At 38.4% G+C, this 17,520-nt stretch overlaps 3 protein-coding genes across 5 annotated transcripts; 2 read left to right on the forward strand and 1 right to left on the reverse strand.

The window, feature by feature from the left end:
• Positions 1–474: 474 nt before the first annotated feature.
• Positions 475–15,459, reverse strand: LOC103716816 (DDRGK domain protein). Of its 3 annotated transcripts, XM_008804988.6 has the most exons (8): positions 15,207–15,458; positions 13,062–13,149; positions 11,518–11,624; positions 11,329–11,430; positions 11,085–11,246; positions 1,664–1,720; positions 1,213–1,249; positions 475–876 (listed from the first exon to the last, which is right to left on the reverse strand). In XM_008804988.6, exons 1-8 carry the CDS (start codon positions 15,333–15,335, stop codon positions 677–679), a joined length of 882 nt encoding a protein of 293 aa, XP_008803210.2. In that variant the 5' UTR covers positions 15,336–15,458; the 3' UTR covers positions 475–676. The 3 variants fall into 3 exon arrangements, with proteins under 3 accessions (XP_008803210.2, XP_088580112.2, XP_088580117.1); XM_088723986.2 differs by lacking the exon at positions 1,664–1,720 and having other exon boundaries at positions 15,207–15,459; XM_088723991.2 differs by lacking the exon at positions 1,213–1,249 and having other exon boundaries at positions 15,207–15,459.
• LOC149768615 (uncharacterized) lies at positions 7,565–8,671 on the forward strand. Its single transcript, XM_089930764.1, has 3 exons — positions 7,565–8,248; positions 8,329–8,462; positions 8,551–8,671. Exons 1-3 carry the CDS (start codon positions 8,113–8,115, stop codon positions 8,632–8,634), a joined length of 354 nt encoding a protein of 117 aa, XP_089786890.1. The 5' UTR covers positions 7,565–8,112; the 3' UTR covers positions 8,635–8,671.
• LOC149768616 (uncharacterized) lies at positions 8,730–9,994 on the forward strand (the record flags this gene model as incomplete). The annotated part of the gene is made up of 1 exon (XM_089927382.1): positions 8,730–9,994. A coding segment is annotated over one exon (1,008 nt), but the record flags the coding sequence as incomplete, so codon positions are not given.
• Positions 15,460–17,520: the final 2,061 nt, after the last annotated feature.

The raw sequence follows: 17,520 nt of genomic DNA on the forward strand, positions 1-17,520 counted from the left end.
GATCGTAAAACTTTGTTAAATTTTTTCAAGCAAGATTTTTTTTCTTTTTTTTCTTTTTGTCCAATCGGGAGGTCAAAGGGCCCTCTTTATTTATTTTTCTCAGGCGAGATTGGAGAGCCTTTCTTTTCTATTATATGAAATCATTACCATCCTTATATGATTCAAAATAAGAGAAGAAACTTTTGCCTCAATTAAACATATATATATATATAAAAGGATGTTTCACAAATTCCCCGCAGCCAAACCCAGAGGCCTGTAACCAGCACTGTTCGAATGTGATGCAATAGCGTGAAAAATTACGTCAAGTGGTTCTTATTTTACAACAACCATGTTGATGGGTGGACATCTAACTGGGTGCCGAAGCTCGTAAGTCTAACCAAATAAAACTTACGAGACCTTGTGGGTCAATACAGTCTATGCGTACAGATTCACCATTAAGAAAGCAACATTCCAAACAACATACCATACAGGGTGTTTTATCCCAATACCCCAAGCCCAAACAACGGGGGGAAAAATATAATAATAATAATAACATACAGGGGGAGGGTTAGGTTACTGTATTTAAGGAAAAAGTTGAAAAACCTGTTGTGAGTGCGGTATATACATCATGGTAACGAAAAAGCATAGAGGTGACAGAAGCCAACATAAGATATAGTCACATATATTTAGACAAGGCCTATGCAGCAGCAATCCCATCTGAATTTTGTTCATCAAACTGTGGCTTTGGCTCCAAATCAATGAACTGGTTGGATTTGCTGGCAAGATGTGAAATGCTGACTCTTCCTTGCCGTTTGATGTAATCTGCAACTGCCTTCATTTCCTCAGGTGAGATGTATATATACTTGCCACGATCATCCATGACACCAGATAATCTCCCTGCACGACATAAAAGTCCAATGATTCTCTAGCATCGAAGTAATATTCATCTGGCGAGCAACAGTCAGCAACTAAATCTTCGGTTAGTTATTAAGAGATGATCTGGAAAATCTTTGAAGCATTGTCACTCAATGTGGCATCACCATGTATAACAATGATAAATTAAGGGTGCAACAACAGTTAGAAATACCCAAGATGGAAGACAATGAGCCAAACAGATAAAAGCCAGAATAAATTTAGTAGTTTGCCGGTGCTAAGGTGATTCTCCAAATACAATTTTAATCTTATGAAGCAGTAACGGACCAACTAGGAATGATGAGAGCTCATGACACATACCCATATTCTCCAGTGATATTATTCGATTGATGCAGTCCTACAAAACCACCAGGCAATTAAAAGAATAAAACATTAGACATGCATTTTCATGGAAGTCAACACAGATGAACTAGGATTCTAACATGAATTAAAGATCATAACTATGTAACAATTGATCATGTATTTGGTTGGGTTGCATGTTAACAGTATAAGCATAATCATTTTTGAAATAGGAATAGTAGAGGTGTAATCATTTTTAAGGTCAGGTATAATATGGCCATGCATGCATCACTGGAATGGTGGATAAGATGCAGAGCTGATTAACAAACTAAGCTAATTTTCTATAGTAAAGGCAAATAAAGGAACAGTAAAAGAGCATGCAATTTGTATATAAAATGTTTAAAGTCAAAATGACTTCAAATCAGAATTATAACACCGAAAACATCCATTCTTGGCAGACCACTGACAATACCTGAGTGCGCAGCTTGAATTCTGCTGCAAGGTCTTCCAATGGGACACATTTCTGTTTCTGAATCAATTAAAATTAAAACATTAGTACTAGACTTGTGGTGTTCTCATTTCATAGGTGTGACTTCATCATAAATCCGGTCGTCCATGCATATGTTTGTATGTTACAAGCAAAGTACTCGAGCACAAGAATACACAGACGAACAAACATACAACAAACAACGTGGACATGCAGTTGCATGGACGCCACCAAGATCAATATTGATCCACACCTCATGCATATGCTATGCAACAAAAAATTTCTCCCACATTCATCAAAGAAAAGAGTGCATGCAACCCTGCCTGGTTACTTTTGCTTGCATTAGAGCAGGGCTCAAACAGCAACAAAAGCATGTATTTCCAGCAAGCATTTATTCACAAGCATGCTAACTGATAAGAAGTTTGTTTACTCTCTGTCAAATTTAACATTTCTTAATAGGCCAATATGAAAGCAAACCTAGGGCTTTTAACTGTCCGATGCACTGATTTAGTTGTTCAGCAACACATAGTTCATGAATGCCTACTCTGTGCCGGGAGTAATTATTTCAGAATCTGGAACCAAATGCTGATGCATAGTGTTGGTGATTGCAGCCAAAGCATCATATGGCAAGATTCCTATTAAAACACAAGAATAATCATCTAGCCATCAAAACAAACAAAGGAAGTTTTGAACCCAACCTGACATATAATTACATACCACCTGAAGTATTAGGCAAAGAATCTTTTTAAGTCCAATTAACTTATCCAATTCAATCCACAAAATAAATTAGGATATACATTCATTAAGCACAGCTTAAGACAAGTGCCTAACTAAATAAAGCTCTTGAACTAGAAATAGAAGAGAAGGCATACACCTCATACAACAATAAATTCACATTGTCATAACACAGAAAAATACTGTATATGAACCTGCCAGCAGAAACCCACATATTATAATAGAATCATATCAATACAGGGAATTGTATCAGGACTGATAAATTAATTTATCAATATGCCACATAAGGAACCATTTGTTATGTTATGGCAGATTCCCTAAAAAGTATTTCTTTAAAAAAAAAAAAAAGCAAGATAGATTCCCTAAAAAAGCAATCCTCATTTTTCTGTTTCAGTTTTGTAGTAGTGTTGACATGAAAAGAGAATAAAGATTGTTAAAGGAAAGAAGAAACAGAAAAATTTGTTACAACTGCACAATTGATGAACAAAAACAAGAGAAGAGTGGTTTCAAATACTAAGCTCAGTATGACAGGGTACTGAAGTATTTGAAGAAATGGAGGGGAAGTTATAGGATAGCAGAGCCTATGCCAAAATATTTACTTGTCTAAAATTCTTTAGAATCCAAACAAGGCCTCGAAATTCACAATTTCAAGCTATTCTTCAGGAAATACTTCTTGGGACTGGAAAAGGTGAAGAAATAACAGAAGATTAGCATGAACTCACCCATAAGTGAATTTGACCAACTGAGACCCAATTTTGGAAGCTCAGACTGAAAGTGAAAAAAAAAAATCTTTGACTTTAGTTTCAAAGTTTCAACCAAAACTTCAAGCCATGATGTGACACTTATGGGGAAAGATTCCGGCAAGAAAGAGCCAACACTAAAGAGCTCACTTTATCCATTTTAACAATTCTAATTGCAGCATAAACATTTTTGCAGATCCTCTTAACACATTATATGTCATCTAAGTGCCTATATCAGATTTCCTCCAAAACCACAGAGCAGTATAGTACATGGAATCTTCCTTGGAGGAAAAAACTCCCATCCATGGTTTTGAATTTTCTCCAGAAATCCACACTTGACGGAAACAATTCAATATCAAGCTGAAGCTAGTGCAACTGAGGTCTGTTTTCTACCAAACTGACTTATATCAAGTTTGCCATATGTAAGGTTCTGACAATGGTATCGTTTTCTTGAATTCTTCAGATGTCAAAAAGCATTAATCTAGATTTTTCAAGTTCGGAGACAATTTGGAAGCACCGAACATTAAATTCAAAAGAGACTTAAAGGAAAAGCGATCTTCTAACATGGGCAAAATATCCAAGAGCTCAAATTTCATAGATATTCATAGTTTTTGCTTTTGATGAAAAGGGAGGAAAAAAGTGACCCAATTTTATTAAAGAGAGGCTAAATTACAATGAAGGAAGATCTCATAGACATTCATATTCATATGTTCCATACTGTTTCCATCAAATTCAACTTTAACAAGGTCATGTGAACAGTTAAAAAGCTTGTTTCAGTGCAAGACTGCCAAAATAATACATGCAAAGGTCCCAAACAATATAAATATAATTTTAAATTGCACATAGTACATTAACTCGCCTCATTTTATTTTTCTCCACAATTTACATATCATAAGCTTAACTGGATCTTTTTAACAAAACTGCCAAAACTAGAGCCCAAACCATTGAAGTTATCGAAGTGAAGTTCATCTTGCTCGGCTGAAAATGAATCTGAAATAAGTATACAAATCTTACTCATGACAAGTAGAAAGCAAAAATACGAGCTCAAGCCATTCCAACCATGGGTTTTTGCATTTAGGGCCGAAAACTTGTCCTGATCCTTTTACACAAGCTTTGTCTATTTTCTACCCTTTTTTAAATGATATCCACATGTTGGGATCTCACCAAAGACCACAGGCCAATAACTACCTTTTTTCCCATGGTCCAATGGACTCCTAATTTTGAATGCTCAAGAAATATCAACCAACAGAAAGAAAGACAACCGAATATTAAAGCACAACTATTCATCAATTTGATTTCTTTCATCAAACCCTGGTAAAAGGACATGCAAAATCCCTTAACTTGTATCTAACTATATCAATGTACTGTGGAAGCTCATCCTTTTCTATTATACAGCATGTCAAACTTGAGTTCTTCCTGTGAAAGTACATATGCCCTTATATAGCACTAGAAAGAAGGTTAAGTCACCACTTTCATAATTCCTAAGTGTCATTTAAAGGAAGATGAATACCAGACATCCTTATTCCCTGTTATAACAGAGGAATCATGTACTGGAGAATCATTGTAAGATAAAAACATAAAACCCAGAATCTTTCATACGAGTAGGATCACACCTCAGCCACTCCGAAAATTTTACCTTATCTACCAACTTAAACTAATCTCCCTTCTGAATGCAACCCTACAATCAAAAGCTCCAACCTTAAACCAGGTCAAAGATTATTGTTTTAACTTTCACCAGCTTATTTATAGGTTCTCCAGCAAATGTAAAATAGCAAGGAGGAAAATAAAATTTACATCTCAAAGCTAGTTGTAATGATTGAGAGGATAAGATATTCTTATCAAGTATCTATCAGTAGTTTCATTAATTTATTAATAATAAATTCCTCTTAACATGATTAATATAATATGCGCCAACGAAGTAGGTCATAGACATAATTCTCAGTTGATGGGGTGGGTATGGTTCCAAGGCTTTTCATAGGTCAGCATGAGACAAAGCTACATAACTTTTAGGGAGATCATATTTATATTGCACAAGTGGGAAAAGGAAAATTGGCATTCTGATGGAGGTAGTTTTACATGCACCCATATGAAAAGGAGATCCTGTCAAAGAAATTGGCAAAATTAAGACCTACATTGAGGTTAAACTTGGAAGTTTTATATAAGTTGGATAATGAGAGATAGGACTACATTTGGACTGACAAATGCTTTTGCTAAGAGTTACTTATTTCACACAAACTGGGTCCTAGTGCTTGAATCCCCCACTTGCAAGGAGGTTCTAGCCCCTAACCTTAAGAAGTCTTTCCCAAGAGTCTGACTCAAAAGATTTAATTAGTGGTGTTCCACCACTAGTCTGGAGAAAAAGGGGGGAAAAGAATTTCTTCTTTTACATTACTTCAATATTAAATTCATAGATGCCTATACATCTATCTTAATAAGAGAATCAAAGGTCATACTAAAAGGAATCGAACAAAATCCTCTGAAAATCTAAATTTCATTAAAGAGAGAAAAAAATCTATTATATGGAAGAATATAATAAACAAATATAAATAATATGGTAGATGAAATGTAGAAATATTGCATCTACAAGGATGAGAATGAAAAGGTCGATGTGCATAAAGCTCAGAAGCATGGGGTTAGAAAGTAGTGCAGGAGGAAGTGTTAACATTCGGATCAAGGAATGCCGCACCGGCACGTACGGGCCGGTACGTACCGGTCCAGTCCTTGACCGGTACCAGAAACAGATGAAAACCAGTATTTTTCAGTTTTCATCTGCGAACCGGCCAGTACGGAGCACGATTTTTTTTTTTTTCGGAACCACAACGCCTCGCGTGGTTTCAAGGAAGAAGTGGCCCACGGGCCACTTCTTTCAAACAAAAAAAAAAAAAAGCTGTGGCCTGTCGGCCACAGCTTTTTTTTTTGGATGGCCGAGAGGCCACTTCTTTTTTGTTATTTTTGTTTTAAAAAAAGAAGTGGCCGAGAGGCCACTTCCTTTCCCATCAGTTGAAAATACGAAAACGAAGTGGCCTCTCGGCCACTTCTTTCTCGCTCGTTCGGTTATAAAAACCGAACGAGAGGCTCTGTCCAGACTCCAGAGTAACTAAAATCCAGGAGCGAGCCTCTGGAGAGTAATTAGAGACGGGAAGATTTGAGAGATAGCCCACAAATTGAGGAGGAGGTCCTACCCAAAAAATCCAGCGGAGACTATTTAAGGTGCGTTTTTTTTCCTATGTTATTTCATTAATTTGTTAATAAGTAACTTAAAAAAATAGTTTATAAATTACTTAAATAATAAGATAATGCAAAAATTTACTTTATTAGCTTAATTTTTTGATAAGTTGTCCTTTTATGATAGAAATGGAGCCATCAAGAAAAACGAACCCTGCAAAGCGTGATATTGGCTGGTCTTATGGGCGAAGACTTGGAACTGAGGGGCAACGACACCAGTTTCAATGCAAGTTTTGCGACAAGGTTTTCAAGGGAGGAGGGGTAACCAGGTTGAAGCAACACTTAGCCGCAAATTCCGGTGAGGTTGCTACGTACCCAAATTGTCCTAGCGAGATTCGTGTGCTGATGAGGCAGAATCTCGCTGAGGTCAAAGAAGCGAAGGAGATGGCTTCCAAGAAGAGGGCGGAGGTCGATCGCCGAGCGGCAGAGCCACCTTCCTATCACTCTAGGGAGCCAGAGGAGGTCGAGGATCTAGATGAGGAGGAGGCAGATATTCAGGCGGCCATGCATGCAAGCTTGGATGATCAGTGGCAGCAGGAGGCGGTGGCCAGGCATAGAGCTCAATTTGGGCCCTCTGCATACGAGTCGGGCGGCGGTTCTAGGAGCACTAGACAAGATCCAGAGTTCTTGAGGACAACTTCAGTCAGGGAGGACGTCGGCAAAGAACGTGGCCGGATTGCATCTATGATGGGTAGTTTTGGTAGCCGAAAGAAGTAATCTAGAGGAATTCCACAAGGAGCGACAATTCATGATGTAGATCCGCATGCTCTCCCCAGTAGAGATTCAAGGCAGCAGAGGGTAGACACAATGTGGATGAAGGATAAGAAGAAAACTATATGGCGAGCTATTGGATCCTGGTTTCACTTCAGCCACATCCCAGCGAATGTGGCAGACAATACATACTACAGGTCTGCCATTGCCGCCATACAAGCTGCCGATCTCGGTGTAGCTCCTCCAGGCCCGAAGGACATATACGGTGAGTTTCTTGACAACATTAAGGAGGAGCTGGAGAATTGAATTGACTCCTACAAGAGCAAGTGGCCCATATATGGACTAACCATCATGTGCGATGGTTGGACCGGTCCAACCAGGCAGAGCATCATCAACTTTCTGACATACTGTGATGCTAAGACCTTCTTCCATAAGTCGGTTGATGCTTCGGCTTATGTGCACAACACCTCGTACATGCTGAAACTTATAGAGGATGTGATTGATCTGGTAGGAAAGAAGAATGTCGTGCAGGTCGTCACTGATAATGGACCGCAATATAAGGCTGTCGGGCAGGTCTTGATGGAGCGGCGACAACATATTTTCTGGACCCCATGTGCAGCACATTGTATCGATCTTATGTTGATGGACATTGGAAAGATCCGTAGGGTGCAACAAACGGTGGAGACAGCCTAACGCATTACCAGGTATATTTATAACCATAACTAGGTCCTTTCACTGATGAGAAAGTATGCAGGGGGAGAGATTCTGAGACCAGGAGACACATGGTTTGCTACCAACTTCATCGCACTTAATAGCATCCTCGAGAAGAGAGGAGCCCTACGTCAGATGTTTGCCAGTTCCGAGTGGTATGATAGTAGATATTCTTATGCCGGCACTGAAGGGAGCAAGATAGAAGACTTGGTGACGAGACAGCCATTCTAGCAGCGAGCTACTATAATAGTCAAGGCTATCAAACCATTATATGAAGTGCTGCGGGCCGTAGATAGCGAGATCTACCCCCAGATGGGGTTTTTGTATCACATGATGGTCAAAGCAAAGGATCAGATTATGGAGGCAGATCCAGCACATGGCCGGTCGTACATCAACATCATTGAGCAACGGTGGGGAGCGCAAATGGGTACGGAATTACATCTAGCAGGTAAGCTAAGATATAATTATACTGATAATTATAGTGATGTAATTATATAACTATGCTAAGATAGTTTCGTATATGTGCAGCATACTACCTAAACCCCCGGTTTCAGTACAGCATAGATGGAATTGGTATGGATGAAACACTTCTAGATGCTTTGCGTAATGTGATTTACAAGATGGAGCATGATCCAGAAAAAGCGGCCCTATGTCTTGAAGAGGTAATTATGATTTAGTAATTACCAGCATGTGTAAGTATATCGGCATCTTCAATTATTAACATGGTTTTCTTATGCTTATTTTTCACAGAGCAAATTATTTAGAGAGGGCAGCTACAGTTTTGGCCAACGAGCGGCTGTCGTCAGCAAACACAATATGAATCCAGGTACGTGACACATCAGGAAAACATTTACCTGGTGTTACTTAGTTACTATTATAGAACTATCATATATATAATTTTCATAAATATTTTTGCAGCTGAATGGTAGGTGCATTTTGGCGGATCCGCGAGAAATCTAAAGCGGATAGCTATCCGGATCCTCTCCCAAACAGTCTCCTCTAGTGGATGTGAGCGCAATTGGTCCACCTTCGCCCTTATCCACAGCAAACAAAGAAACCGTTTGACGCAAAAACGCCTCAACGACCTTGTTTATGTGCATTACAATTTGCGGTTGAGGCTAAAGTGCATCCAGGAGGAAGTGGAGCTCAAGTATACAGATCCGATTTACGGGACCTTCACCGTTGATGACGATGATCCACTACTCGGCTGGCTTGTAGGCCAGCAGCAGGAGCCCGAGCTTGACGAGCCAGGATCGCCTCCACGACCAGCTACCTTCATAGCCACCGAAGCTAGGGTCGATCCAGAGCAATGGGCTGAGCGCAATATTCCACGCACTCCCAGAGCTGATCAGCCGCAGGCACAGGGGAGCCAGACAGAGAGGGCCAGAAAAGAAAAACAAAGGGTCCCAATGGAGAGTGTCGAGGAAGAGACTTGGACTAGCAGCGATGAAGGTTTTGGTAGTGATGGATCTTCTAGCCATGGAGGGAGCGGAGGACAGTATGGTACTCATGAGACACAGCCGGAGGGTGGTCTTTATTTCACCGGTGAGTCCCAATTTACGGGTGCTACACAGGATACGGACCACGGTCGACCACCTGATAGATTTCGTGAGGATATCATTGGATATAGAAGACGGACTCCTCGAGGTCGTTCAGGAAGACAGGATACGACTGCAGATCCGACAACATACGGATACGGATTCTATTATCCACAGCCTCAGCCTGACGAATATGGATATGGTGCATTGGATTTTGCTTCCGCCATATTTGGATGGGCCCCTACACAATCAGAGGACACCTCTCAGAGCCAGAGCGTGAGCGAGAGATCCGACAGTTTTTATAACCTGGCGCGCGTTCCTTCTGATTGGGTTGATTTGCCTCCTCCTGATTATACTTATGATCCGGATATCTACGAGAGCCATCGGCACTCATCCTGATTATAGATATCCTACAGTACTTGAAATGTATGTAAATGATTGTATCTTAATTTGAAGATATTTTATGTGTATCATTTTATCATTTGGAACGGAGGAAAACATAACATGCAATCATGCATCATATATGTTTCAAATTTCAACCCTAAATTTAAATATAAAAACATCAAAAATCATGAAAAAAGCAATAAAAAAACATAAATCTTCACTTAATTTAAGATCCAACAGAGACAACATTTAAAAAAAAACAAAATGTTTGGCTCGCGGTACCGGCCGGTACGGTACCGGTCCGGCCGGTACGTACCGGTCCGGCCGGCCACCGGTACGCCGACCGGTACCGGTACGGCGGACCTTGATTCGGATGTTATGTGTCCATGCCATAAGAGTATGAGGATATCCTGCCAAAAGAAATGTTCGATTTTGTGCTAGAGCCAAGAGAGTGAAGAAAACCTAGACAACTAATTACTGTAATTCTTATAGTTAAAGCAATCATGCTTATGCTTATATATGTTTCAGAGAAGAATGTCTAGAGCTATCAAACTTTGAATTTTAAATTAGCTTAGAAGGTAATCAAGGACCCTATAAAGATTGGAGTTAATAAAAGGATGCTAAGGTGAATCAACAGTTGTATTTATGTTCTGACATCCAATTAAGTTTAACCCCGGTCTTTATGGTTGGTACTAGGCAAATATGTCAAATGAGAGTTCATTTCATAGTCAGAAATCTATCCTGGTGTGTTCTCGACCTAAGGTTAACCATTCACTTTTTCGCATGGCATGGTATATGCACCAGCAAGGGCGTTAAAACCAAGGAATGAAGAACATCTATAGTAAGGGTATTAGTATATTTTTCTTATATTTTTCTCATGGTACGCAAGTGAATGATGACCTCCTGTACAGTTAGACAAGTCAGGCATTAAAAACACAAGGGAGAGAGGGGGTGGGGTGGGGTGATAAAGTCAGGACTTTTCTGGAGGAGGGAGCGGTTCCCTAAGTTATGTGAACTATCTTTATATCTTTAGGGGAATCAAATTCCTCATGAGGCAAATAATATTGCAAAACTCCTCAGTTACCATGACTATCATCAAACCTTGTATCTGTTCATTATCAAGACTTCTTTCACTTATTTTCTTTTCAAAAATCATCAATTATTGTAAATGATGGTAGAACTGCTACAGAAATCAATCATCCAACCAAAATCAACACATTATAACTATCAGGAAAAAAAATAATACCACGGTGTCAGTTAAGTCAAATGTAAGAAAATAAAGCCAAGATAAACAACTTACAGGAGATGCATATATAGAAATATAGAGTAGATTGTTCATATAAAATGAAAAGAGACACCTACCTTGATGTATTCCACAAAATTAAAGAGTTGACCTTGGTTCTCATCTTGCAGTTCATTTTCTGTTGTACCCTCAGCATCAACTGAAAATTCTCCTTTCCATTTCTCAAAATCTAGAGCCGCAGCTTCTTCCTCCTTGGCTTGCCGAGCCCTAGCTTCTTCCTCCTATATCAACTTACATGCTGCTTTAGTATAGAAATAGGTATTTTATAATTTCAAAAAGCATGCTAACAATACTATCACCAACCATCAAACGTTCTTGTGCTTCACGCTCCTCATCCTTCTTCCTACGCATTTCTGCATAGCGATCTTGCTTTGTCGTTCTTAATTCATGTGCTGCTTCCTCAGCCTAATAAAAGATATGCCAGTGTCTCAACATTAGCATTGACCTAACAAAGACCAGATATGAAGGGAAAAAATTCAAAAGATAATCCACCTGTCTTTGTGCTTCACGCTCTTGTTTTTTCTTTTCCTTTTTCTTAGATGCTTTAGCAACATAATAATCACCCTCAGCCACCTCCTCATCACTTTCAACAAGAGCTTCTGAATATCAACTCAAAATTCAGCAGAAGTTGTCTAAACTCGCAAACGTAGAGAAAGTTGAAAATATGATCAATCTCAAGCTTAAGGTGATAAAAACAAGTTACTTTTTTAAGAACCACCAGATTACAAAAAATTAGAGAAAGGGAGAGAGATTGGAATAGATGGTAACCAAGGCACCTCCTAGAAGTGCCAGGCACCATACTGTCACAATCTGCAATTTGAGGTGAAGCTAAATATCTTGTTAGGCAAAGAAGTTAGCATATACATTTACAAATCTTGCACTCAAATTGCTAGAAATCACACTAGTGATACCATACACATCACTACTATAGATATAATATGCATACAAAGTTGATGGAAGAATAGGTATCATGAGCATACTGTGGGTGTAAATGTTGCAATATGTCATAGGATGCCATACTACGAGAGTATAAGACTAGCAAGAAATACAACATAGGAGGTACTTGCTATTCATAAAGTGCTTAATATTCACAAACCACAACTTCCAAAAAAGAAAAGAGCAATCAGGCTGGAACACTCTAAGTCTATGTCTGCTAGAAGTGGGGAAAGGACAATGAGAGAAGGGACATAAACAGGAATGTTTAACCTAAAGAAAACTAGAAGGAAGCTCAAGGAAACCTGAAAACCAAAGAGTAAAGACTTGTTGCTAGTAAAGAACTCTAACAAGAGGCTATGGCCCACAAACTAACACATGGGTCCCAATAAATGACCTGTGAAACTAGTATACAAAGCAAAAGCCGAGGAAAGGTAGTTTTGATTATAAAAAAGGTCAGTAGCCACTACATGCTAACAATGAAGATTTCAAAATCAGCATGATAGCCGGTGTATATAAACTTGCTATAAATATTTTTCAATAATATTATTATTCAAAATAGAACTAACAAATATTGCCAAACTGATCTCTAATACTTCCTATACTTGTTAGCCTCTAATTCTTCTTATAGGACAGCCATATAGGACACAAAAAGAGAAAACAAAAGTCCCGGTGTGATTAAGGACTCTCACGATCCTTACCTAATAAGGCATCTTTCCAGCAACCCAGACTTGAGGACATTGACAGGCATTGTCCAGCACAGATTTAGGGGATCAAACTGCATTAGTTTCTCACACCCAGGAATTCTGTGATTCTAACTTTAAAAGATTTTCAAATTCAACCAAATTCACTATTTTCTTGTTGATGATACCAAAAGGCAAAATTTTATTAAAAAATTTAAAGTTGCCAGATCCAATATCAATACTTATGCAAACAAGAGTGAAATGAATGACTAAGAAAAAGAACAATCATGGATATAGAAAATAGGAGAATAATCAGGAAAAACAGGCAAAACTATTAAAAAAAATGCTTCTTAATAAGGTATAAGCAGATGCACAAAATCAATTGGTATAAGCAAATCACTAGAAGGGGGCAAAGAGGACCTGCACTTGTTGAGGCAGCAGATGAACTTGCAGCGGCTGGCCTCCGATGCATGCGACGAGTCCTAGCAGGGTGAACTACTCTTTCTACCTGTGGAATATGCATTTCAAAATACAAAAGTAATAAAAAAATTGATGAGGTTCCTAATTTAAGTATGGATACCGCAGGGTCGGCGGAACCAATACCGGGCACCGTACCGATTTTCCGGCGGCACGAGTCGGTATAGGCCCACGCTATGCCGTGTCAGGCCTGTACCGACAGAGGAGAGAGCAACGCAGACCGTGGGAGAGAGAGAGAGAGAGGGAGGGAGAGAAGAGGCTGTTGGACGGTGGTGAAGGCCGGCGCCTAGGCGGAAGGCGAGGTTGCAGCCGGTTTTTCTATTCCGAACGAAACAGAGGTTTGGATACTAAAAAAATCACAACTTTTAAGTGAAGTCGGCAAATCGCTTGCCGAATTCACTTAAAAATTGTGAAATTTGCCGGACCCCTATTTCGTTTGAAACAGGAAAACCAGCTACGGCCTCCCCTCCCACCTAGTTGCCGGCCTCTGCCGGCGTCCACCACCCTCCACCGGCTTTCCTCCCTCTCCCTCCCCCCTCCCACTCGCTCTCTCTTTTCCTCTCTTTCCTTCTCTTTCTCTGCCTCCGGCAACGGTTTTCATTTTCGTTACCAGAACCGTACCGGTGAGCCACCGGTACGACTCAGAACAACAGGAACCGTCTAGTTCGGGATGGTTCTGCTGACCCTAATAGATACTCACAACATGGCATCACACATTTAACAACTAAAAACCTGAAAGAATGAAAAGGTATTGTTGTAAACCTCAAATGAAAAGACACACGCCACCATTTATTACAATTACATTCACAAAATCAACAAGCATCGGGTATGAACATATGGCAAATCAGTTAGTAGGGGAAATGAGCTTATCTGCTTTATAGCCCTCCATTTGATTAATTTTTTCTTCCTTCTCCAATTCTGCATTATGAATTATCAACATTTGTCTAATGCAAACAAAATATAAATGCCAAAGTATCCACTTTTTTAGTCTTTGTGTTGTTTCCCTTATAAATTTCCATATGTTACCTGTGCTTGTTTCAAGTGTCAAGAAAGATGCTAATACCGACGTTATTAGAATGAGATTAGAATAAACTCTTCTGCTTTGGTTATTCACATTTCTCAATCATCTAATTTAGAATCTTGTGACTGCTACAAGATAACCCTGCCTTAAAAGAAAAGACCCCATATGCCAAGTCATAATATCAACCTTCAACATCGATGGCCTGCGTGACTACTCCACCCATGATACTGAATTTCTTGGATTTGTTTTTTTATCCCATAAATGAAGAATCTTACTGCCTATTTTCAAGCTCCCGCAATTTCCTTTAATAGACATGTCCTAAAAAATCATGTCCATATTCATTGTTGTTATATAATTTATGACAAATTAATCTATCATGGTTATAAAACTTTGTTGGAGTTCTTTCCCATAACTTTACCTTTTAGAAGCTCCAACATCTGTGGGAATAACTGATATTTTCCTTGCCCGTTGAAGCTTTATGAATATATCTCCTTAGAGTTTGAGAATTTTGTAGGGCTTGCTCTCGGTTAATTTCTACTCTAAGTATGAATATCGAATTTTCCATGGCAACCTCAGGGAAAAGCGAGAGTTTCCATGAAATTTTGAAGATCTTACAAAGATGAGAAGCTAATCAATAGCAAGAGAAACCCTTCAAGATTTCTAGAACTTCCAAAGCCTCTAGATGAAAGGAAATAAAAAAAAATATTTTTAATTTCTCTTATCAATAAGAATCTTATTATATTTAATTTTGGCATTGTAATAAAAAGAAGATCTCTTTTCTAATTCTTGCGTTGTTAAAAATTCTGACTTCGACGTCTTCTTTTTTTCGCCTTTGATTTGTTTATACGACATAATTTGAATCATAAATTTCAATGGCTATGTGATCAGGCTCTTCTAGGTTTCAGTTCGAATAGAAAAATTTATCACACATCGAGGGCAAATCTCTCTCCATAAGTGTTTTTGCATGAAAACTTTACAAGATTAATCGAAACCCTAAAACCTACAAAAGAAAGCAAAGATTCGGGGGCAAATCAAAAGAATAGAAAAAGGTGCGGGATTGGATTCACCTGTTGGCGTTGGGGTTCTTCATCGTGCTCGTGAGGGGATCGAGCGATCAGGCGGCGCCTCCACCAAAGAAGAGGAAAGAGAGCGAACACGAGAAGCATACAGAGGACGCCCACTATGATCTCCTCCATCTGTCCCTCTCTCTTTCTCTCTCGCTCCCCCCTCGATCTCTCGTCCGGTGATTCTTGCGCCGAACAAAAGTCTTTTGGGGTTACGCGGTGCTCGGGCCTAGAGCATAGAGGAGAAGACCGCAAATACATTGCCGAATTTAATATAGGTGGGCTTCTTTTTTTGGGTAGAGGTGGGCTTCGCCGACGAGCCCGAAGGCTTCAATAGTTGGGAACCCATCCCATCACACTCTGCCCAAGGGAAAGAACGCCAGATTCGCCCGATCATAACGGCTAAGTTTCATGGGCCTCTAATTGGGAGCCCATAACGGGTACTGATAACGGGCTTCAAAGAACAAGATAAAGTTCACTAGGGGATAACCCCCAAAGGTTGTCACTAATACAATGCACAAATTTCGTTAGTAATTTTCTTTTTTTTTTTTGATTAAGAGGAGGTTAAGTTACCCAATTTATCAAAATGGAGAAAAAAGTATGTACGAGAGAGCAGAAGCGAAATATGAGGAAGAAGGGAAGGGAGTGAGTACTTAGCCTAGCTAGAGAGTAACACCAACAGCTACTTGCCCACTTCATCGTGGAGATCTTCCACAGGCTACTTAGCTCTTGCAGATCTCCTTAATCCTCATTAAGGATAGTCAGGAGGTTTTTAATGTTAGAAATATTTTGCCTAAAATTGCTATATGTTTATTTCATAAAAATATTATAAATAAATAATCTATTAAAATAAAATCAGAGCATTGAAAAGAGCTTGTCTCGATCGAGCTGTGTGTTTTATATTGCCCTAAAAAAGTGATTTGCCTCCTATATGTAGGTTTACGGAGGTTTGACCTGACCGACTCCTTCAGATGCCCAGATGAAAAAGAAAACTTGAAAGAGGCTTGGAAGAAGAGAAAAGAAAAAATAAGTGAAGAATTCTCTATCTTGTCTCAAAAAGCAGAGAACTAGTAAATGTGGATTGAGTAATCCAACATATTGAAGACAGAGTTTATTTATAGACTTTATCCGGTAATCGATAGAGTACGGTGTTTCCGAGGTACGCGATATTTCAGAAACATTGCATCCCCATGAAACTAAAACTCTTATGGGGGCGTTTAGTAACCCCAACAGGATCACCACGGTGATCTAAGATCCCCGGTGATCCGAATATTGGGGTGATTTGATCCCGGTGATCTAAAATCAATGTGTTTGGTAGGCCATAGTCCAATGATTAAAAATCCTCGGATATCCATGAGTAACTTGTTTGATATGGTACGGAGATCCAAGATCACTAACTACATAATACCACAAAACCCTTGATATATCTTAGATGGATTTTTTTATGTATTTTTAATTCTCATGAATTAAAAATGTAAGTCAATATACTAATTCCTATAATAGCTCCATAATTTTGTCACATATTCTACTTTTAGTAGCCCTTATCATATATTTATTAATCATATAAAATATATTATAATATATATATATATTTATCAATATATTAATTATTAATATATTCTATAAAAATTTATTTATTACTCCTATAAATTATTAATCTTATAAAAATATGTTATTTTTATTATAGAATTAATATTTTTATTTATACTTATAATAGATTTTTTTAATACTAATAATTATTTTGATTAGAAAAATAAGGTAAATAGGAGTAATATAGTAATATATTAAATATTTTCATTATATAAATATAAAATTTAATAATATATTTCTACTAGAATTTAAAATTATTCTTAAATAATAATAGGATAATAATATGATTAGTAATATATTATAATATAATATATATCATTAATATAATATATATAATATCAAGATAATATATATATATATATAATATTGACATAATATATTGATGGTATATTGATATATCAATTTTTTTTCTAACTTGAGGGGTATTTTTGTCTTTAACTTTCAACCCAGGATCACTGCCCTAGGGTGATCTTGGATTTCCGACCTCAAGGACGAGTATCCCATCACCGAGTTGGGGGATGATTTGAGGAGTGAAGGTGATTTAAGATCACCACCACGTAGGATCACCGTGGTGCAACCAAATGCGGTGATCTTATCACCTCCACCCACATCACCCTTGATCCTAGGACGATCACCCCATACCAAACGCCTCCTATAAGTATTTTAAAGTTTTTAAACTAGCTAAAATTTGGAGGATAAGGCTGATTTATTTATTTTTTAAAATTTA

The sequence above is a fragment of the Phoenix dactylifera genome, chromosome 1 (genome assembly GCF_051530095.1).
Source record: "Phoenix dactylifera cultivar Ajwa chromosome 1, Ajwa_hap1_PhDact_Kaust_v1.1, whole genome shotgun sequence".
NCBI classification, from domain to species: domain Eukaryota; kingdom Viridiplantae; phylum Streptophyta; class Magnoliopsida; order Arecales; family Arecaceae; genus Phoenix; species Phoenix dactylifera.

Excerpts from the sequence above, each read along its gene's own strand:
- LOC103716816 (XM_008804988.6), bottom strand. The coding sequence starts at position 15,335 with ATGGAGGAGATCATAGTGGGCGTCCTCTGTATGCTTCTCGTGTTCGCT. Across the intron at positions 1,721-11,084 it reads ATTTTGTGGAATACATCAAG|AAACAGAAATGTGTCCCATT; the intron begins GTAGGTGTCTCT and ends TAATTGATTCAG. Across the intron at positions 1,250-1,663 it reads AATTCAAGCTGCGCACTCAG|GACTGCATCAATCGAATAAT; the intron begins GTATTGTCAGTG and ends GTGGTTTTGTAG.
- LOC149768615 (XM_089930764.1), top strand. The coding sequence starts at position 8,113 with ATGGGGTTTTTGTATCACATGATGGTCAAAGCAAAGGATCAGATTATG. Across the intron at positions 8,249-8,328 it reads TACGGAATTACATCTAGCAG|CATACTACCTAAACCCCCGG; the intron begins GTAAGCTAAGAT and ends GTATATGTGCAG. Across the intron at positions 8,463-8,550 it reads CGGCCCTATGTCTTGAAGAG|AGCAAATTATTTAGAGAGGG; the intron begins GTAATTATGATT and ends TATTTTTCACAG.